We start from the raw sequence: 23,949 nt of genomic DNA, 5'->3' as shown, positions 1-23,949 counted from the left end.
TAGTTTTCAGTCACGTGACTGTCGCGGAGCATCGAAGGGCAAAACCGCCATAGAACTCCAGCACAAGCCTGGCAAATTTTCATTTTAAAACAAAAATATGCGAACAAGAAGCATGTTTTGGGGACTTCTGCAGTATTTCAATAACCAAAAACAGCGGGATGTTTTTAAAACTAACGTGTAAAACACTATTGGGTGAGCTGCACTATTCAGGCCGACGCCAGGCTAAAGAATCCTTATCAGTGCAACCCGCCCTTAAAGTGCCTTAATGTAAATAACTTCATAAATAGTAATATTAAAAGATACAATTCAGTTTACATCTTTTTGATGATGCATACTATATACAGGCGAGTAGATGAGCCAAGAATATACGCAAGGTGTTTTCTTTATAATGGGTTTTGATGGGGAAACACAAGCGAGAAACCTTGTGTTGCATTAATATTCTGTGTTCATCTGCTTGCCTGGACAAAGTATGCAACATTATACGCTGTATACTGAATTTGGTATTTAATACGGACTACAAGCCCAATAAAAATGACTGGAAGGCAACGGAGGAGAGCCTTGTTTTGCCCTCCATGTGGACGTTTCTTTAAGCGTGTGACCACACGTGAAAACTTTGGATTGTGCCCTGAGTGAAGCGCTTCTCAAACAAGAACAAATGTAGGGCGGGGCCTGATTTTCTCTATGGGGAATTGATTGGATGGTTGTGGTTTTCTATTGGTTAATAGCATGTGAGTGACAGGTGTCTACAGGGGAGGGGTTAAGAGGACAGATGAATGTTAATGTTAAACGGCAATATTACATTAAAACACAAGAATTGTCAATTGTTGCTCATTGTCTTGGGTCTTTTACATAAAGTATTAACTTGCATCCCTAAAACGAAATCATATTGTAATGTCTGATTTTTACACGCTCATTCTCACGGATTTTGGCTGGGAAAAAACACGACATTTTTAATTTACTTTTGCACAATACAGACGTAAAAACATCCAAAAGAAGCTGGTGTAACACAACATAATAATGAATTATGAATTATTTTATCTGAAACAGGCAGAAGATGATGTGGGTGAGTTCGGGTTTCGAAGGAGAGTTGGACCATTAATATTTTACAAAGCAAAAACAGAAAGCACCAAATTATAGTTTATCATCAGTCCAGGTCATAATGTGTGGATATGAACATATTTCACCCTATAATCAAAAGTATTATTGCTAAAGGAAATCCGCATTAAGATTATTGACACAGCCTCATTTCCTTATGCACTCATCACATCACGCCTTTCACTCTTTCATAGGCTTTTGCTTGCTCTCTTTCGCTGGTTTCTTTAGTTTCATGTCTCCTTTTCTTCCTCTACCTTCTTCTTAACTTTTATCTCTCTTTCTTTCCGTCTCGTCAGTCTCTCTTTAATCTCATCTACTTCTCGTCTTCCTCTGCGCTCTGTGAATTTGGTCCCTCTCTTCTTCAGGAGCCTGCGGTCTGGAAGGGCCCGGTTTCTGAGGCCCCTGGACACACTTTCCCGAGTCGCTCTCTTGGATTTCCTGGAACGTTCGTCGTCGTCATCAAGCCACCAGAACAACGTGTCCCATAAGGAAGTGTCCGGCTAAGAGTTTCAATTCAGAGGTGAATGATTACAATTTAAATGCACATTGTTCTGTGAAATCTACATTATTTCTATAATAAACTGTCATGGATAATCACTAAACACCAACTAGCTGTACATCATCCTGCTTATTACACTCCAGCTCACCAATTAAATAAACACAATTAAATATTTGTTTCAATTATTTAGGATTTTTATGTAGCTTCCGCTAAAAAAAAAAAAGTCATTACAATGTACAAAACAACTAGACAACCACTATGTTCTGAGGTAATTGTTTTTAATAGGCTACATTAGAAAACATGAGACACAAGATGGCGCTAATTGTATTGAAAGAAAAAAAGCGCGAGTCTGCGGTTGGCTGACGTCATTCATGATGGGAGAAATTCAGCTTTGATTTAAATGAACCGAATGTGGTTCATTCGTAAAAATGATTCACTGTTTCGGTGTGAATGGTAACTCGGCCCAAACATGTATGACACATTTTACAAACCAATTGCCAATTCATGAAAATGTCATCTACAAATAAAATAAATATTTAGATTCCGTTGTGTTTAATGAAGTTTTAGTCCTAGTCTAGTGTAACCCCTACTCTTCGGACAGGGACTCGAACCCGGGTCTGCCGGCATGAGAGTCGGACGCTCTAACAAGGAGACTAAAGGCTGCAACTTCTAGCATCAGTCGCTAGAGCGTCTCTTGAGGTCAGAGGAGTGAGGTTTACTCGCACAGCAACTACTACCAGCTGGCCTCTGTTACACTAGACGAGGCTAACTAGTTCAATTAGAAGCAATTGTTCTCCGTTTTGTATTATAGATGCATAGTAAAATAATTTGGTTAATTTAAACTGAACCAACATTATAAAACTGACCGAGATCAGTTAAAAACTGTTTACACCAGATCAACGAACAGTTTTGAAATGATTAGAAAACAGTATGATGTCTCCAGAGCCGTTGATAAATAGCCTGAAAAGCCAGACCATAGACCGTAAAAAAATATGGACGACTCGACATCATCCGTTTCCGCTTGCCAGATTTGAAGCTTTCAGGCGGCCTGCACGGCGCAGACATCTTGGGACCGAGTCTAGAGCGCAGGAAGTAGAGCAGGAAGTACAGTCACGATATCAAAAGCCCGCCACACTCTCGCAGATGCAGAGCAATTAATTATGTTGGTGTGAAATAAACAGTTATGGAAATGTAGAAATTAAAGCTAAAGCTCTAATCTGCTCCCAAAAAATCCTGAAAAAAAGTCCGTTAGTGCCTCAGTGACTTCACTCAGAGAAGCCGTCAGTCTCAGCTGTCAGTCATTACGTCACACCCCGTTTTTAAAGCATCAGATAACTAACTAAAACTAAACTTATTTTTAAAAAGAACACTTTAAATGAAATCATCGTGATGATAACTGCCTTCAGTGACATAAACTCACTTTGGGGAGAAAATGTTTGAAGTGTATTTTTATTGTTTAGTTTGCCTCGCGTCCATTAGAAAACACAGAGGGGCGGCTATACTGGGACTGGCCACCGGGGGGCGATCGAGGCGCATAGGCTTCAGTATCTGAGAGGGAGACTGCAGGCTTGAGCCGGACCCACATCAAGATGTTTGGTCTGGAAACTCACCATTGACGGCTCAATCCGAGGGGCGGATAAACGGCTGTCTGTCAAACTCCCTCTGCACGCGATAGGATAGCGCTACACCAACCAGAGCAACGAAGGTGAAGCGGAGCTAGATTAAACATTCGCCGTATCCGGTCGGCTAAACTCCGAACACATCTTCCCTTTTTAAGAATGACTTCAGTGCCGTTCTTTGTTCTTTTCTCAGAAAAGCTTAACTCCAAGTCTTCCAGAGTCGCGGTCAAAGCGGATTCGACAGACCGCCGTTCGCCAGTTTCTGTGTTTACTAGAAGCACGCAAACGCAACTCTGCCGTCATTATATTAAGCCCCGCCCACCGACTCTATACACGATGTGATTGGCCCGACAAGAGTTTGCCGTTTACAGCTCAGAAGTGTATTGAGAGTTGCTAGATGACACTCGCGGGCAGATTAGATTTGCTGCCGCTAGGGGGCGTCTAGATTTCTAGGCTTGTTGAAAAACGTTTTTAACGTCGAAATTCTCGGCTTCTGAAATCATCACGTGACTCGGCGAGGTCGAGAAGCTCCGATTCAAAACAAAAGATTTGTAAGTGTTTCGAAAGCGCTCTTTTCTACTTTACACATAAACATCACTATATGAGACACTTAGTATCTTTAGCCCTATAGGCCTTGTGTTTGCTTTAGTTCTCACCTCATGTGGTGTAATTTTCCACCTTTTAATCAGAGCGTGTCGTTCATTTAGTGCTGCGAGCTCTTCACTCACGTCCTTACGGCCTCTGAAGGCTTCTGCGTGAGGAGAAGACACCTGTCAATCATTCTGATCAGATAAATAGGTAACAGAAGTTATTTGAGCCCCACATGTGGTTGACATTAAAGTTCACTTCAAAACGAAAATTCCCTGAACATTTCCTCACCCCCATCTCATCCAAGATACTCACGTCTTTCTTTATTCAGTCGAAAGAAATGACGTTTTTTGAGGAAAACATTCTAGGATTTGTCTCCTCATAATGGACTTCAATGGGAACCGACCGCTGAAGGTCCAAATCAGTGAGGAAGAGCTTCAGAGACTCTGATGATCCCAGAGGAATAGAGTCTGATCCTGACAAATCATCGACCATTTAAAAGTTGTTTAAAAATATTATTTTACTTTTGTTTTTACCTAAATGGCTCATCTTGCGCTGCTCTGCCATGGCCACGGATTGCATAATCCCGTCAGAAAGGTCACGCTAGACGTAGGCATACCGCCCCGTGTTTACAAAGCACTTGTGCGGAGACTAATACAAACATCCTTTAGCATAAAAAAAGGTAAAACAGCGATGTCGGACGATTTTGAAGTTGGAGAGGGAGTGTTTTTGGTAAAGGCCTGGTTAAAGGGCCTACGTTTAGCGTGACCTTTCCGACGGGATTAAGCTATCCGTGACGAGTCGCAGAGCAGTGCAAGATCAGCAATTTAGGTTAAAAAGTATATATTTGTTTAAGTTAATGTCCGATGGCAAGTCTGGATCAGACTCTATTCCTCTGGGATCATCAGAGTCTCTGAAGCTCTTCCTCAGTGATTTGGACCTTCAGCCGTCGGTTCCCATTGAAGTCCATTATGAGGAGGAAAATCCTGGAATGTTCTCCTCAAAAAACGTCATTTCTTTTCGACTGAAGAAAGAAACACATGAATATCTTGGATAAGACGGGGTGAGGAAACGATCAGGGAATTTTCATTTTGAGGTGAAATAATCCTTTAACAAACTTGCCGTGTATTCTTTGTAAGCCGGAGCTCAGCAGAAGGAGAGTTATGGCTACGATCAGACACCTGTTCAGGGTCACACCTTCCCACGGCGTCTCCAGCTGGGTCAGGTTCTGGATGGACAGAGCTTTGCGTAGCGACGCTGGACAGACGGACAGAACAACAGAGACTGAGACATGATCAGGTTCAACAGGTACATTTCATTCTTAACCCTAATTAAAGTTCATATGAGCTAGTAACATGCTATTGAGTTAAAGGGATAGTTCACCCTGTAATGTGAATTGTGTGATTAATTCCTCCTGTGGTTGGCCACCCGTCAGACCTCCGTTCATCTTCAGACACAGATGAAGATATTAGTGTTGAAATCCGATGGCTCAGAAAGGCCTTCATTGACACCAATGTCATTTCCTCTCTCAAGACCCATTCTTAGGGATATAATATTCGGGATATAGTATTAATTCCTCCTGTGGTTGGCCACCCGTCAGACCTCCGCTCATCTTCACACACAGATGAAGATATTAGTGTTGAAATCCGATGGCTCAGAAAGGCCTTCATTGACACCAATGTCATTTCCTCTCTCAAGACCCATAAAGGCACTAAAGACGTCGTTACAAAGCCCATCACGATTCAGATTCATTAAGTTCGAATATTTGTTTTGAAATCAGCCCATTGCTATATAAGTTTAGTTTTTTTTTGCGCACAAAACCTATTCTGGTCTCTTAATAAGACCATAGGATTGTAGAGCCGCTGTAGTGAGATGGGCTTTGTAACGACGGACTGACGGACTGACGGCTGTCCAACCACATGAAGAATTAATGAGAGAATTTTCATATTTGGGGTGAACTAAACCTTTAATTTTTTGTCAATGCTTAATGTTTCCCTAGCAGAACGTTCATGCACTCTAAAAAATGCTGGGTTAAAAACAACCCAAGTATTGTTGAAAATGCACTAACCCAACAATTGAGTTGTTTTAACCCAGTGGTTGAGTTGTTTTAACCCAGCGGTTGGGTTAAATGTTGCTTAAGACAACCCAATTGCTGGGTAAGAACAACTCAACCATTGGGTTAAAACAACTCAACCATTGGGTTAAAACAACTCAACCATTGGGTTAAAACAACTCAACCATTGGGTTAAAACAACTCAACCATTGGGTTAAAACAACTCAATTGTTGGGTTAGTGCATTTTCAACAAAACTTGGGTTGTTTTTAACCCAGCATTTTTTAGAGTGTGTTCTTTGCCAAATAATTTGCGTGCCCTGATAAACTTTGCATTATATTTCAATGCTTTTTTTCGCAAAAGAAAAACTTGCGCTTGCTCGCAAAATATTTGCGATTTTCTGATAATCTTAGATAAAAACGTAAATATTTTAACGTAAATATGTTTCTTGGTGGACGAATAGTTTTGTGGAAAAAAAAACAATGAAATATAATATAATGCAAATATTTTGCCAGAAAAGGCATTCAAATATAACCCAAAGTTTACCCCCATAAACGCAAATATTTTGCACGCGAATGCTAAATTTCTCTGGATAGGGAATTATTTTGCGAAAATAAGCATTGAAATATAAAGTTTATCAGGGGAACGCAAATATTTTGTGAGCGAACACAGAAACCTTTGCACGCAAAATATTTGCCTTCCCCTGATTTTTCTTGCAAAACTATTCTGTCCCACTGGAAACTTTGCGTTCGTTTCGCTATATATTTGCGTTCCCCTGATAAACTTTGCAGTATGTTCCATCGTTTTTTTCACCCGAGAAACTTTACAGTCGCTCGCAAATATTTTAGCTCCCTTGATTAACTTTGCAATATTTCAATGTTTTTTTCCCGCAAAACTATTCGTCACTCGAGAAACATTCGGTCGCAAAATATTTGCTAGGAGGAAAAGCTATATTCCAGTGCATGCCAACGCTAATTTTCTCAGTGGAACACAAGTTTTGCACGTACTCTCCCATCTCACCTTTAGCTGCTACTTCATATCTGTTTATTATCAAACTTACTTAAATTTGTTTTAATAGAAAACATTTTTATCAGCTGCTGTTTGCATTTTAAATAAGCAAACCTACCTGTAATGAAGGTAATTTTTAAATGTAATGCATGTTTTGTTCTGTATTTTGTTTGTTTGTTTTTATTCTGTAAGTCAGACAATTGTCATACCCCTTCTAAAAGGGTGCACATTTTGAAAAATAAATATAATTTATAAAATAAATAAATTATGCTAAAGAAAGATTTTACTAAGTAACAATATAAAAAGATTAAAGGAAGTGTGTGTAAGATTGTGGCCAAAACTGGTCCTGCAGGTGTCTCCCCCTCCCCCTCCCCCTGACTCGAGGTTGCCAGATTGGCTGCAGGATCAGCAGAACGTTTGTAGATCTGCAGCTGTGGGAACTAGTGCAGATCTGGCAACCCGAAACACTACTGACTTCGTGATTGGTCGATAGCTGGAGGGCGGAGCTTCAGGCCAAAACACAACATGACATCATCAACATCAGCATCATCATCATCAACAGTAGAGCATGGCGCTAGCAACGCCAAGGTCACGGGTTCGATTCCCAGGGAAAGCAAGAACTGACAAAAATGTCAAATGTGCACCTTAAAATGCAATGTAAGTCGCTTTGGATAAAAGCGTCTGCCAAATGCATAAATGTAAATGTCAATGTATAATGACAATATCCGGCCGGACTACTGTTGGCAGTGATAGAAGTGTTTGAAATTAACATGATTTCTTAATGTCTAGAGACATATCAGGGCCATTTTAGGATTAATTCAAATACATTTCTTACATACAGTTCCTTTAAATACAAAATTAATTACTACACCCAAGATGGCAGCATGTCCACCACTGTCTACATTCCTGTCTCTGTCTGTGTGATTGTCATTAATGTTATTGTCCCTTGACGGTGCTGTCTCTGAAATATTGGACTTGCTTCGAGAACTAGTCCATCACACATCGAACTTGGATTTAATTGAAGTGAAACTCTCCTGACGTTTCGGATGACCCGGACAGCTCTGTTAGTGCGGAATTTGGATCCTGCTCAACGGAGCCAAATCGCCAACACGGCATTGAATCTTAAGTGTCCAAACTTCTCATGAGAAAGGGAAGTGCTTTTTTCTTGTCTTTGTGTCTTGTTTCTCTTCGTTTTAAAATCCGGCGGGTCCTGATTTTTGGTCACTTCTTTCACAGCATTGCTTCATTGGGCTTGGTTTCCTGTTTATATGTGACGTGATGTAACGTCATCTGTCTCAGGAGTTTCGGAAAATCTGGACTGGATTACTAGCGCATCGGCTAGAAACGGAACGTGCAATGGCGCTGCCCTTTTTTGTAATGTGTTTACTAACCTTGAGTGGAATGTATGGAAGCCCGCACCGGACCAACTACTCCCGTGCAGGTCTTTTAAATACAGTCTCAATACGCTGGGGGACGTGCACATCTGTTTGTGCGTCAGACATTAAATCAATACACCTGCCTCTGTTCTTCTCCTCTGACACTGTGGACTTGGCCCGTCTGATCAGTGTTATGGTTTTACAAGACAATTTTACTATTTCTGAAAGCTGCCTTCGTAGCTTTGTACTAAAAATAATTTCAAAGAATGAATCCTCTATTCAATCATTTAAATCACTTAAGCTGAGGTGTTTAATCGTTCTGTTGCTGTTGATTTCAGGAAATGTGCAACCCAATCCAGGCCCAGACTCTGCTATATGTTTCAATACCCCTGTTGATTTTAAATCCAGGGTTGGCCTTGGTTTTATTCACTTGAACGTTCGAAGTTTGATTGCAAAGATAGATATGATTCGTATTTGGGCACACTCTACTGAAGCTGATGTAATTGTTTTATCAGAAACTTGGCTAAGCAAATCTGTTTTGAATGAGGATATCAGTATTAATGGTTACCATGTATATAGAACTGATCGTCCAAGGAGGGGTGGGGGTGTTGCAGTATATATTAAAAATAAGTTTCGTGTAAATATGCTTCTCTCTAAATCAGTGAGTAAGCAATTCGAATTTTTAGCTCTTGATCTTGAGGTCTCCAGTAATCTCCACATTACTGTAGTTGGTTGCTATAGGACACCATCAGCCGTCAGGGATGCTTTGCCTTCTTTAATGCAGCTTTTATCAGGACTAAATCAGAACGAAATAGTAGTTATTGGAGATCTAAATTGGAACTGGTTACATCCAGTATCTGATGATTTTAAAGCTTACTGTAACTCGCTAAATCTCTTTCAGCTCGTTGACAGTCCCACTAGACCGAACCTGAAATGTCCAGATAAATCATCTTTAATTGATCTTATCCTAACCAACGTTCCTCACAAATACTCTGCAGCTTCTGTTTTTGCAAACGACATTAGTGACCACTGTGTTGTTGCCACGGTCAGAAACACAAAAATTCCCAAAAATAAACCACGTGTCATTATTAAGCGCGACATAAAACATTTTTCAATACAAGGGTTTTTATATGACCTGTTTTATTTTGATTGGGATAAAATTTATCTTATTGCAGATGTTGATAATGCTTGGAAATTTTTTCATGATGGTTTTAAAGAAATTGTTGACAATCATGCTCCACTCAGGAAATTTAGAGTAAAAGGCCGAAACAATGCATGGTTCACTGTAGATTTAGCCAACTCTCTTCATGAGCGTGATAAGGCCTGGGCAAAAGCCAGGAAAACAAGCTTGGACTCTGATTGGCTGCTCTTCAGGAGACTGCGCAATTTATGCACCGTGGCTATCAGAAAGGCCAAAGCTGACCACTTTCTTATAGATACTTCGAATAATTTAAATAACCCCTTAAAATTCTGGAAGACGATCAAATCCTTAGCTGGAAACAAAACAGGCATTGAGCTGCCACCATGTATTATTAAGGACTCACATAAATTATCCGATAAGGCTGAGATGCTTGGCTGTTTCAATGAGCATTTCATTGCCTCTGGTTCATTATTTGATTCACTCAACATTTCACATCAGAATCATCCTAAAGGAAATTCTCATGGTCATTCTGGAGTCAGTCATTCTTTTAGTTTTAAGCCATTTTCAGTTTCGGAAGTACATAGAGCACTCACACTTTTAGACATTAGAAAATCGCCTGGTCCTGATAACTTGGAGCCTTATTTTCTACAGTTAGCATCTGATTTTATTGCACCGCCTTTGACTTATCTTTTTAATCTTTCTCTGGACACGAATGAAATTCCACTTATATGGAAATCTGCATTTGTACTTCCTCTGTTAAAAGGAGGCGATCCGACTGATTTAAATAACTACAGACCCATCTCGAAACTGTCTGTTCTGGCCAAGGTTATGGAAACTCTGGTAAACGAACAATTGAAAGAGTTTCTAACTATTAACAATATTCTGTCTAATTTTCAATCAGGTTTTCGTCAAAAACACAGCACAACTACAGCAGCCCTAAAAGTAGTAAATGATTTTATTGACTGTTTAGATAAAAAACAACATTGTGCAGCTCTTTTCATTGACCTATCGAAGGCTTTTGATACTGTGGATCATGCAATATTAAAACAAAGACTCCTCAGTGTCGGGTTGTCAGGAAAAACTGTTTGCTGGTTTGAAAACTATCTATCTGGTAGATCCCAGTGTGTACAGGTAGATGGTTTAACCTCCAGCCCTCTTAGTATAACCAAGGGTGTGCCCCAGGGGTCAGTGCTGGGACCACTTTTATTTATTTTATATATCAACAATCTGGATCAAAATGTCTCCAACGCAAATTTTCATTTCTATGCCGATGATACTGTGATATACTGCTCTGCATCAACTCCAAACCAAGCTCTTTGTCGCCTTCAACTTGCTTTTGATACTGTACAACGTACCTTATTCGATTTAAAGCTTGTTTTGAATAACGACAAAACAAAACTTATGTTGTTCTCAAATGCAAAATCAAAGTCACAGAACCTTTTACCCATCACTACTTCTCAGGGCTCCGAGATTGAGTCTGTCTCTAAATTCAAGTATCTTGGTATCCTAATTGATGATTCACTCTCTTTTAAACCTCATATTCAACAGTTGGTAAAAAAACTAAAGCTGAAATTGGGTTTTTATTTTAGAAACAAGTCATGTTTTTCCTTTGAGTCAAAAAGGAGGCTTGTTGCTGCCACTTTCTTGTCAGTGCTGGACTATGGCGATGTTCTATACATGAATGCTTCCATCACAAGCTTGAAACTGTTGGATTCTGTTTATCATGGAGCTCTTAGGTTTATCACAAACTTTAGAGCACTTACTCATCACTGTTCTTTGTATGATCGGGTTGGCTGGTCTGCATTGTCCACCCGTAGACTTAATCATTGGTACATTTTTATCTACAAGGCAATTCTTGGTCTGCTTCCCCCATACCTCCAATCTTACATCAAAAAGAAAGGTACAGGAAGATATTGTCTTCGTTCTGAGGACTTATTTTTATTATCTGTCCCTCAAGTCCGGACAGAATTGGGAAAAGGGGCTTTTAAGTATGCGGCACCCTGCACTTGGAATCAGCTGCAAAATGTGCTGAATCTTAAGGAGCCGGTTTCATTGGTTACTTTTAAATTACTTTTAAAAAACATGGAAGCTACACATACTGGCTGTAGATGTTATGATTGACCCAATTATGACGGAAGATCATTGCCGTTGTTTATCGTTTGCGATAATATGTGAAATTCTGATTTCTTATGACTTTATAATTATTTATTACTTGTACAAATTGTTATATGTTGATGTCATATGTTATATGTTTTTATGTCTGAAACCTTGTTAAATGTGCTGCTGCCTCTCTTGGCCAGGACACTCTTGGAAAAGAGATTTTTAATCTCAATGAGTCTTTTCTGGTTAAATAAAGGTATAAAAAAAAAAAAAAATTATTCAAATAATGCATCTAAGAGTACTAATGTTAGTAGGGGGGAAATGTAATTTTTTACTTGATGGACTAGAACTAAACAATATCCAAAGGCCAAGAAGAGACTGAAAGAGTGCAAATGATCATGAGTTTGTGTTTTGCAGGTGATCCGGGCGACATACTGGCACTGGAGACCGGATGCTCCCGTGGAATCATCTTCGGGACTTGCTGGGCGATTGGAGCTTCCTGTAGGACACAGAAGGTTATTAATGGAACTGTAAATGTCTGTTAAAGGTCATGTTCAAATGATTTGGCTTTAAACAGGCCATGAATGTGGCACCAGCTGTCATGTGATATCAGACTCACCTCTCGCGCCCTCCTCTGAGCGTACATCTCTATAAACAACAACAGATCAGACTCACATGACGAACTTAAATGAATAAAAATGCTACAGATAATCAGTTAGAAATTATTATATTGAAATAGGCCACATTATGTCCTTTTATAAAGTCTTGATGTTGTTTTCAGGCTCTACTAGAGCAGGTTTTCCTGCTTGAATGTTGATTATTTCCTCATATTCTCCATTGTTGCGGCTTCTCTTTTCCCAGTCTGTCAGTAACTCTGTTTAGTCCCTGTCTCTATGAAGCCCCTCCTTCCTGAAAGCACACTGTGCTCTGATTGGTTGACTGGAGCAGTGTGTTGTGATTGCTTTTTGTGATTTGCCCCGCCCCTTACCATAAAAGGCAGTTTCAACACACTACTAACTAACTCAACCAGGCCCCGCCCCTTTATTCTGCATATTACTTATTTAAATGAGGAATATTGTGACGTGTTCGTGAACATGGGAAAAAAACACAATATGTCCTCTTTATCAAAAAATGCAGTTGATTTAATTGTACTATACATGTAAAATAATGAATTAGCTTTATAATTTACAGTAAAAAATTTGAAAGTGCTTGCACGTTTACAGTAAAATGGTTTTCTGAAGAGCAAGTCACACGATAGTCTAAAGCTTTAGAGAGAGCTGCAGTTGGACGGTGTCGTGTTTCTCGTGTCTGTCAAGGTTATTGTGTTGTATTATTAGACTCTGTTCACTTTAACACCACAAATAGTGTTGACGCCCTGATCTTAATATAGATAGAGCTCTTTGCTTCCAAGACATCTTGATTTCTGAGGCTTTATATTCATGTTAGAAACAGAAATCTAGAGTCTCTTCTCTGCTTGTTTGCAATGCATTTGCTCCGCGAGATTATTTGAGCTCATTTGTACCTGCTCTGCTTCCGGTTCGTGCTTGTCTGATGGGTTTCAGAGGAGGACCGTCTTGCAGTGGTTTACCGAGCTCTTCCTCAAATGTCTCAAAGGTGCTTTCATCCATAGCTCACCTGACAGAGAGAGAAAAGGTGCATAAATCTCCAGATGTGGGATGAAACGCCTCAGACTGCTGAGGTAAATAATACTGTATCCACAGACATGTTGAAATGCAGAGTGTTATAAATATTTGATCCTTTCAGAGCTTCAAAACAGAGACCCTGACCCTGTCAAAGCTGCGTTTAGGGATGCACCAATATTATACATTTGGCCCATACTGATAACCGATAAATCTTTATATTTGAAAGCCGATAACCAATATTTATTAGGTATACACTAATATGACAAATTTGGCAGATAATGATAATTCTCTATATTTGAAAGCCGATAACCGATATATTAGGGATGCACTGATATGAAAATGTTGGCCGATATAATAATTCTCTATATTTGAAATCCGATATATGATATATTATGGATACACTGATATGATAATTTTGGCTGATACCGATAATTCTCTATATTTGAAAGCCGATAACCGATTTATTAGGGATGCACTGATATGATCCTTTTGGCTGGTACCGATAATTCTTTATATTTGAAAGCCGACAACCGATATATTAGGGGTACACTAATATGAAAAAAATGGCAGATAATGATTTGAAAGCCGATAACTGATATATTAGGGATGCACTGATATGATCCTTTTGGCGGTGTGCTATACCGATAATTCTTTATATTTGAAAGCCGATAACTGATATATTAGGCATGCACTGATATGATCCTTTTGGCTGGTACGATAATTCTTTATATTTGAAAGCCGATAACCGATATATTAGGGATGCGCTGATATGATTCTTTTGGCTGATACCGATAATTCTTTATATTTGAAAGCCGATAACCGATATATTAGGGATGCACTGATATGATTCTTTTGGCTGATACCGATAATTCTTTATATTTGAAAGCCGATAACCGATATATTAGGGATGCGCTGATATGATTCTTTTGGCTGATACCGATAATTCTTTATATTTGAAAGCCGATAACCGATATATTAGGGATGCACTGATATGATCCTTTTGGCTGATACCGATAATTCTTTATATTTGAAAGCTGATAACCGATATATTAGGCATGCACTGATATGATCCTTTTGGCTGGTACGATAATTCTTTATATTTGAAAGCCGATAACCGATATATTAGGGATGCGCTGATATGATTCTTTTGGCTGATACCGATAATTCTTTATATTTGAAAGCCGATAACCGATATATTAGGGATGCACTGATATGATTCTTTTGGCTGATACCGATAATTCTTTATATTTGAAAGCCGATAACCGATATATTAGGGATGCGCTGATATGATTCTTTTGGCTGATACCGATAATTCTTTATATTTGAAAGCCGATAACCGATATATTAGGGATGCACTGATATGATCCTTTTGGCTGATACCGATAATTCTTTATATTTGAAAGCCGATAACCGATATATTAGGGATGCACTGATATGATCCTTTTGGCTGATACCGATAATTCTTTATATTTGAAAGCTGATAACCGATATATTAGGGATGCACTGATAGGATCCTTTTGGCTGGTACGATAATTCTCTATATTTGAAAGCCGACAACCGATATATTAGGGATGCACTGATATGATTCTTTTGGCTGGTACGATAATTCTTTATATTTGAAAGCCGATAACTGATATATTAGGGGTACACTAATATGAAAAAATTGGCAGATAATGATTTGAAAGCCGATAACTGATATATTAGGGGTACACTAATATGAAAAAAATGGCAGATAATGATTTGAAAGCCGATAAGCGATATATTGGCAGATAAATCTATATCCAAATTTGTATATACTTTTGAGAGCCTGATTACAATTGTATATAGCCTATATGACAGACTTGTGCTGCACATTTTGCACTGAACTGTATTTTCTTTTTTGAAGTGACTCCAATCATATTTCATTAAATTAAAAACCATCAAGGCGAACAGTGGGCATCTGAAGTGTCTCAGCTGAAGGAAATTATACATCATTTATCAGCTTTAAATATCGGACAAATTCTCTTATCGGCCCGATAACAAAAACATAAAAAATATAGCTGCATGCAGAAATGATTGGGGCCAAGCACAAAAAGGAACAAAATGACATGCAAGCTTGGCTGGAAGCTTTAAAAATACGGCAATTATACGCATTATTAGCATTTTTTTTACATTTCATTATAGCTTTTAACCACAAGGAGGCGCAGTCTCTAAACTTTTTGAGTACCTTCTGAACATGGTACCGATGACACCAAATTTCGTAACGATACGTTAGTGTGGCTGAACAGCCTTTCAGGACAAAATTCAAAATGGCTAACGCCCACAAAAGTCAATATGGGAAGTTATAAGCAAAAATAGCATTTTTCATATCTTTGGACAAGTAGGTGACACTGTGCCTAAACTCTGCACATAGCCTCAGGCTATGCTTGGGATGACATGTACCAAGTTTGGTAAGAATATGCTAAAGTGTTGCGGAGATATAGCCTCGCGTATAATTTTGTGCTCTTTGTCAAATTATTTTGCGTGTTATTCAAGACTGGTTGGATTTATCAACCATTTAGCATGGTCTGAAGATGATCTGATTTAATTTTCTTGAAAATTGGAAATACCGTATAGGTGGAGTTAGAAAAAGTATTTTTTGGTGGGAAAGTTGTCATCATGAGGTGCAATTAAATCGGCTTGAGCCAAGCAATAAGAGGAAAAAAAGGATTTTGTTTCTAGCCCTTATCTAACCTAGAGCGATTGAGTTAGAGACTCCAAATTTGCTGAGGTGAATGTTTGGACTGTCCTGTACCAGTGTGCCAAATTTCATAATTTTTTACAATACGGTTCTATGGGATGAGGCGGAAGAAGAAGAAAACTAATAGATACAATTGGTGCCATCACACAATTCTGTGCTTGGCTCCGAATGAACATATATCAGACGATATGGTGGCTGATATAGTGCCTTCATAATGTTTATAATCATGCCTTATAGTTGCATTTATCAGATTAGAGCTTTGATGATATAGTTTTCATTTTCCAACATTATAAACAGTCAAGCAGTTGAGATCTGCTATATAGCACTGTATATATGAAGCTGGACATGCTTGCATACATATTGCATATATAAAGTTTATATATATTGCATACATATAAGGGTTTAAACTTGATATAAAGTTGCATATATGTAACGAGCAATAAAACTAAGACACCATAAAAGAAATGAACAAGCATTGCATGTTTAATGTAATTAACTTACAGAGTTTTAAACATGTCTGCAGCAGTATGTTTCCATGTTTAAGCTTCATGCATTGTGAAAAATTACCGTTTCCGCAGTAAAAAAAAAGATTGTGATTAACAGGCCTGTAACTATTTTATAAATTAGACTGTGCTTTAAAATATGTATTTAATTTTATAAATATTTTAATTAAATAATATTGTCTTATGATGGCTAATATATTTATATTATACATTTATATTACAGAAAAATTGCAGACAACTGGAAAAGTGTAAGTTTAAGAAAGCTATACATTAAAGGACCAATTCATTCATTTTTATGTCAAAAACACTCAAGCTGGTAACACTTTAGATTGAGGACCTATTAGTTAACTTTAACATTGACTAACAATGAGCAACACATCTATTATAGTTTATAAATCTTCGTAATTAGTTAGTTCATAAGCTTGGGTCTGTTAAATATCAGACACAACTTTTGATTTTAATGATGCATTAGTAAATGTGGACATTAACTAGTATTTTTCATTGTTAGTTCTTGTCAACCTTATTGTAAAGTGTCAAATCAGCTTTATTTCTAAAGCGCTTTATACAACACAGATTGATTCAAAGCAACTTTGAAGAATGATCATCAATGATTCAGCTCTGAAAAAGACCATAGTGTCACCAGATCAATTCGGTTCAGCAATAAAAATCCCTTTCCTAATCATTATGCACACGTTTCACACACAACATCAGTCCTAAAAGAACTATAACTAATAACTATTGTTCCTGCAGACATAATCACACGTCTCATCGTGCCGCTGGACGTCACCTTTGACCTCTGTAACATGGCTTACCTGCGTGGAGGTGAGCAGGAGAACCAAAGAGGTGCAGTCAGAGAAGGACGGTGGTGTGAGAGCGCTGACGGGTAGGACACACACACACACACACACTTGACAGACATGCACAGGTGCAGCAGACTGAAAAAACAAAGCGTGCCATTACAGGACACTGATAATTCCCCGGGATGAAATGTGATTTATTTAGGAGGTGAAGGCTGCCTGTCAGGAGTCTTTGCATTACAGCAGCATCTGAAATATGCATCACAGAAGACTGAACACTTTAAACGACAATTATAGGTGTAGCTGTAACCTATTACACTATTTTATAAACTCTTGCTGTTGTTTTCAGGCTCTACTAGAGCAGGTTTTCCCGCTTGAATGTTGATTATTCCTCATATTCTCCATTGTTGCGGCTCCTCTTTTCCCAGTCTCTCAGTAACTCTGTTTAGTTCCTGTCTCTATGAAGCCTCTCCTTCCTGAAAGCACACTGTGCTCTGATTGGTTGGCTGGAGCAGTGTGTTGTGATTGGTGTTTGGGAAATGTCCCGCCCCTTACCATAACCGGGAGTTTCATCACACGACTAACTCACTCAACCAGGCCCCGCCCCTTTATTCTGCGTATTAATTATTATAATGAGGAATATTGTGACGTGTCGGTTCCCGGAGGAAAACTCAAGACTACAATGGAGTTCAGAAACAGCGACACTGATATAGCGAATTATGGTATGTTAACATGACAACAATGTACTAAAAATGGAAACGTTTTTTCTTTGTATTTTTTGCATACAGACAAAGTCGGATCTGTAAAAACGATCCAAAGCGATGTATTCTGCGGCCAGGCCAGTAGATGGCGATGTCATTTTGTAAAGGAACACTACGCTCCTATAGGCTGAACACGTAATATGCATGCGCATGACATCACCGGTTTCACTCATTTGCATTTTTGTAGTTTAAACAGAGACGATAGCGGTATCGTTTTCAAGAACTTGCACTTTGAAAACTGGTTTCAGGCCCCAAAACAAACAAGAAGTTTTCTGTTTTTAGTCATTTATAGTCTCGCGTAAACACTTGTATATAGAAACTGATAAAGAAATCAATAAAAACTATGTAGACATAATAAATAAAAACAAATGACAGATGCAACAAAATGACTAGGACTAACTTAAATTAAAGGTGCACTATGTAACATTTTTTCCAGTAAAATATCCAAAAACCACTAGGCAGTTTTATATATTTTGTTCAGTTGACTACTTAAAATATCCCAAACTATTTGTAAATTGTGAGAAAATTGCAATTTTACCCAATGAACCGTGTGCGGGCGTGGCCTGTCGATGACATCATATCTGCGTTCCCCTCGGTTACAGTTTAATTCTGCAGAAGCGCTTTACTCTTACGCCGCATTCACACGGGGCGTAGGCGTTAACGCTTGACGGAGGGCGTGGCTGAAGCTGGGTGCTGAGGCGATCGTCATAGTGATAACAGCCAATCACATTAACTTGCCGCTTGGACCAAAACACAACACAAAAAAGCGCCTTTTTTGGTTGTATGTGTGAGTGCGATTGCCCGTGTAGTTGTTGTCAGCGCACTGCACAGGTGCACGAAGCTGTTAAGTACATTAAATCCCGAAAAAGCGCCGACAGCGGGAAGAATATCACGTAGTGGTCCAGGAGCTGCGTCTGGATTTTTAACGGTCTATGGTCTGGATGGTTCACGGAGCAGTAATGAACGCAATTGGCTAGCGTCTGCTGTAGGATATTTGCATACGGCGATCTGATTGGATGACACCTGCGCTGGCGCTTGAAAAGTTGAGAATTCTTCAACTTCTGCCGCTTGCAACGCGAGTGAAGCGCCGCGACGGAACCCACAATTCAGTTCGGCAACGGATGATGTCACCCATTCAAAGTAAATGGGAAGCGTTAACGCCTGCGCCCCGTGTGAATGCGGCGTTAGCAGTGTGAACGAGTCAAGGCAAGCCGAGCGAACACACAGAGTAACGTCAGAACATCTTTTTTTGAACACACTCAGATGTGTCTAATATGATCAACAGAGCTGCGTTCCTCACACTCATGACCGAAGAAGAGGAAATAAAAATGTATCGAAAATTTTAATAATAATATATAATAGTATCTTAGTGATACTAAAATAAAATAAAACGTTTTTTGATGATGTGCTGTTTAGTGAGAATTGGGCAACTTTTTTGTTTAATAATAGACATTTTGAAAATAAACTTTCCTAACTTTTCAATCTGCATCCAAGCCATCACCAAGAGCAATGCAAAGCGTGGGATGCAGTGGAGTAAAGCAGGACTCTAGAGCAGTGAGACGTGTTCTCCGAGTCTGGGTTTGCCAGTTGCCAGGAGAACGGGACTTGCCTGACTGCGTTGTGCCAAGTGTAAAGTTTGGTAAAGGGGGGATTACACAATCTGGCGTAGTTTACGCCATCACCAGAAGGGAATCTTGTACGCTCTGGCGTCGTGTATGAGATTCCCTTCTGGTGATGGTGTAAACTACGCCAGATTGTGTGTATTGACCTTATCGGAAGTGACGCGTGTTCCAGCTGTTGGATATAGCGTCGTATTTGAGGTAAAATGATATAAATACAGCTTGATTTCTCACACAAACTGATCGTTTTGTGTGTTAAGATATCTATGTGTCGCCATGAGCCACAGGGCTCTTTGTTCATGTTGTCTAAGCATGTTTGTTTTGCTCTCATAGAACTGTTAATGTTACCCATTGACATGCATTATGACCGACACACAGCAACAGTTGGAGTAAAAAATCTTCATTTGTGTTCTCCTGAAGAAACAAACACACCTATGATGCACTGAGGGTCAGCAGATAAACATCACAGGCTCATTTATGGGTGAACTAACCCTTTTATTTGTGCACTATATCAAGAGAGTCTCAGAGACGGCCACTAGAGGACGCTGTACATCCATAAACTCCCCGTGAAGCATTACATCTGCAGATCAACAAATCTGACCTGAATTTGACTGTTGATCTCATCTGCAGGAACAGAAAATGATTCCTAAAACATTACAGAACATGAGCTGAATACCAGAGCTGGCTCTCTTTGTGTATATTAACACATTTACAGGACTGGTTTTGGTGGTAATGATGAAAGATTCATATGTGCTTCTTCCATGTCTGATATTACAAATCTTTGCAGTGCAATAGTTGCATCAAGTGTCTCCTTCATGGCTGATTTCACTGCGATTAGGAGCTGAGACAGATGATTTCAGCTGTCTACTCTCATTAAACGTGTTATAAGAACGTGAGACAGTATTTCAGATTTCGCAGAGGTGGAAATGGCGTCTCTGTGTGACCTTTCCCAGCACAGAACGAGTCCTCGCTGTCAGCGACGTGCTTTTACTGTCTGATCATGTTAATTCTCGGTAGTGCAAATGGAGGAGAATCTTTAGCAGGTCTTTGTAACAATCAGTTGTTACCTGCCATTTCACAGATATTTCTCATTGTTAGAAAAATAATGCACACCCCGAGGTGGTAATGCGATCGGTGACACAAATCATTGTTGTGCTCCTCGAACCTTTAGGCATTATCCTGCTGGAAGAGCCACAGCCACCAGGGAATACCATTACTGTCTGCAGCAATGCTTAGGTAGGTGGAGCGTGTCAAAGTAACATCCACATGGATGGAGGACCCAAGGTTTCCCAGCAGAACATTGGCCAAAGCATCACACTGCCTCCGCCGGCTCGCCTTCTTCCCATAGTGCATCCTGGGGCCATGTGTTCCTCAGGTAAGCCACACACACACACACACACCCGGCCATCCACGGGATGTAAAAGAACACGTGATTCCTCAGACCAGGCCACCTTCTTCCATTGCTCCGTGGTCCAGTTCTGATGCTCACGTGCCACTGTTGGTGCTTTCGGCGGGGTCAGGGGTCAGAGGTCACCCTGAGTGGTCCATACGCCTCAAACTGAGCTGCTCTGTGTATTCTGACAGCTTTCTATCAGAACCAGCATTAACTTCTGGAGCAGTTTGAGCTCCAGTAGCTCGTCTGTTTGATCGGACCCCACGGGCCAGCCTTCGCTCCCCACGTGCATCAATGAGCCTTGGCCGCCCATGACCCTGTGGCCGGTTCTCCACTGGTCCTTCCTTGGAGCACTTTTGATAGATACTGACCACTGCAGACCGGGAACAGCCCACAAGAGCTGCAGTTTTGGAGATGCTCTGACCCAGTCGTCTAGCCGTCACAATCTGGCCAAACTCGCTCAAATCCTTACGCTTGCCCATTTCTCCTGCTTCACACACATCAACTCTGAGGACTAAATGTTCACTTGCTGCCTAATATATCCCACCCACTAATAGGAGCCGTGATGAAGAGATCAGCAGTGTTACTCACTTCACTGGTTATAATGTTATGCTTGATGGGTGTATAGTAAAGTGTGATTTATTTCTGTGATCAAATCTGACTTTATCATCATTACTCCAGTCTTCAGTGTCACATGATCCTTCACTAATCGAACTCAAGAAACATTTACTATTATTATCAATTTTGAAGTTCTCTTAACAAGTTCTCTTAACAAGCAAAAAGACATTTGTTTAGTCTGAGATAGATCTATTGTTAACAGTCAGTGCTGTGACAGGTTTTTATAATCCACAAAAAACAATCACGAAAACACCAAATGATTAAAAGCTATTGAGCGAAAATGACGAATAGTGACAGTAATGAAGAGAAAATATACTGCGGCATTTGAGACGAAGTGATTAAATCTGGAGAAAGTCCATCGTACCGAACATAACGTGTCTCTCGCGCAGCCGTACCTCCGCTCCAAACCGGTTCCTTGTCCTTGCCAAAGATCACACACCCATCTGCGCAGGCTTGTGTCCTGGGACGAGGTCTGGTTTATCGAGCCTCTATGAAAACAGTGTCGTTTCTCACAGTGAGTAAAGCGGGACGCACAGACCTGCTGTAGTTTGGGTTTGTGTATTTGGAGCACGTGTAGGCCCAAGGCGACGTTAGCCCACTTTCTTACCCTCCACTAAACACTGGGAGAAAGGCCTCGGACTCCTTCAAGACTCAAGATCATTTGTTCGTGCTTCACTGTTAGACTTTAACTGATCGCTCAGGTGTGCACAAGAGCGACCCTGAAATAAATGTGAAATTATTTCAGTCAGAGATATATTATACGTTTGGGGTCTGTTGGATTAGTTTTTTTTGTCTTCTTCAAAGAACAAACTCGCTTTGTTGTTGCAACAACCACAACTTTTCGCAAGGATGAGCGCACTTTTCATTCACTTTATTGACAAAAGGTTGCCAGGAGAACGGGACTTGCCTGACTGCGTTGTGCCAAGTGTAAAGTTTGGTGGAGGGGGGATTATGGGGTGGGTTGTTTTTCAGAGGGTGGCCCCTTAGTTCCAGTGAAAGGAACTCTTAATGCTTCACCAAGACATTTTGGACAATTTCATGCTCCTGACTTTGTGGGATCAGTTTGGGGACGGCCTCTTCCTGTCCCAGCATGACTGCGCTCCAGTGCACAAAGCGTCGGTCCATAAAGACATGGATGAGGAGTTTGGTGTGGAGGAACTTGACTTGAACATCTTTTTTATTTGCAGTGAAGGATGCATTAAATGGATCCAGTGGCGGGCTGTGCATTTCTCAGCTAGGCCATCAGGGGTGTCCTACTTGAATTAATCCAACTCCAAATAAAATCATGATGACGCCACGGCTATAGAAACCATCAATACTATACCGAAATACAGTATAACCGCGCACCAGGGCGGCAATGGCTCAGTGGTTCATGTAAAATGTCTACAAACCGGAAGGTTGGTGGTTTGATCCCCGGGTCCACTTGACAAGTGTCGAGGTGTCCATGAGCAGGACATCTAACCCCAAAACTGCTCCCGACGAGCTGGATGGCGCCTTGCATGGCTGACACCGCCGTTGGTGTATGAATGAGTGAATGTGAGGCAACATGTAAAGCGCTTTGGATGGCCATAGGGTCTGTTGAAAGCGCTATAAATGCAGTCCATTTACCACACTGCGCCACATCCACTCTGGGTTTTCAGTGGATTATTGTTCTCCGACCCTGGAAACCCCGGCAATTACGGTTTTCCCAGGGATTTGAAATCAAGGCAAATTGTGTGTTTTAAGTGTGTGTGCACGTTCTAAGGAAAGAAAACGTGAAGGAATAAATGGCTCTTGAAAGAAAAAGGGGAAAAAAATGATTTCCAATTGTTTTGAAATTTGTATGACAAATTTCTTTCAGGTGAGGTTCACTGCAAAAAATGCTTTTCTTCCTCAGTATGTTTGTCTTGTTTCTCATCCAAACATCTCAAACATCTTAAAACAAGAAGTATTTACTAGACAAGCAAAAGTAATTGTCTTGTTTTGGGGAAAAATAACTCCCAATTTAGAGAGTTTTTGCATAAAAAAAGATAAATAATCTGCCAATGGGGTGAGAAAAATATCTTAAAACAAGATTATTTTTCTCACCCCATTGGGAGATACTTTTGCTTGTTTTAAGCAAAAACTCTCTTCATTTTGATATGTTTCCCCAGAAAACAAGCAGAAATATCTTATGTAATTTCACTCATCTAGTAAATGCATCTTGATTTAATAATATTTAGATATTTGGACTGGAAAGAAGAAAAAAATACTAAATAATAAGAGCATGTTTGCAGTTACCTTCTCAACAAAACTAGGCTACTACTGAGTATTTGTGCACAACATCCATCTTCCTTTCTCTCCTCGAGAAGACTTGACTCTGTTGTACGGGTTATCTGTGCGTTTCACTTCCACCAAGAAGTCCTTTTCTATCGTCATGAAGGCTAATGCTGATGAAAG

General features: G+C 39.9%; 1 protein-coding gene and 1 long non-coding RNA gene across 2 annotated transcripts in view; one reads left to right on the top strand and one right to left on the bottom strand.

The window, feature by feature from the left end:
- Window positions 1–120: 120 nt before the first annotated feature.
- Window positions 121–17,366, bottom strand: LOC137089326 (uncharacterized). The gene is made up of 7 exons (XM_067452886.1): window positions 17,156–17,366; window positions 13,001–13,113; window positions 12,098–12,126; window positions 11,914–11,977; window positions 4,924–5,058; window positions 3,870–3,964; window positions 121–1,595 (listed from the first exon to the last, which is right to left on the bottom strand). Exons 2-7 carry the CDS (start codon window positions 13,104–13,106, stop codon window positions 1,326–1,328), a joined length of 699 nt encoding a protein of 232 aa, XP_067308987.1. The 5' UTR covers window positions 13,107–13,113; window positions 17,156–17,366; the 3' UTR covers window positions 121–1,325.
- The window catches only part of LOC137089327 (uncharacterized), a 40,003-nt gene continuing 27,955 nt past the window's right edge, over window positions 11,902–23,949 (top strand). Inside the window, exons 1-2 of the long non-coding RNA XR_010907660.1 lie at window positions 11,902–11,993; window positions 17,094–17,226. This is a non-coding gene — a long non-coding RNA (uncharacterized lncRNA). The remainder of the gene's footprint in view (window positions 11,994–17,093; window positions 17,227–23,949) is intronic.

Source organism: Pseudorasbora parva, chromosome 9 (genome assembly GCF_024679245.1).
Source record: "Pseudorasbora parva isolate DD20220531a chromosome 9, ASM2467924v1, whole genome shotgun sequence".
Classification (NCBI taxonomy): Eukaryota; Metazoa; Chordata; class Actinopteri; order Cypriniformes; family Gobionidae; genus Pseudorasbora; species Pseudorasbora parva.
The sequence above is the reverse complement of the archived record's forward strand: the minus strand, read 5'-3'. Positions and strand labels throughout refer to the sequence as shown.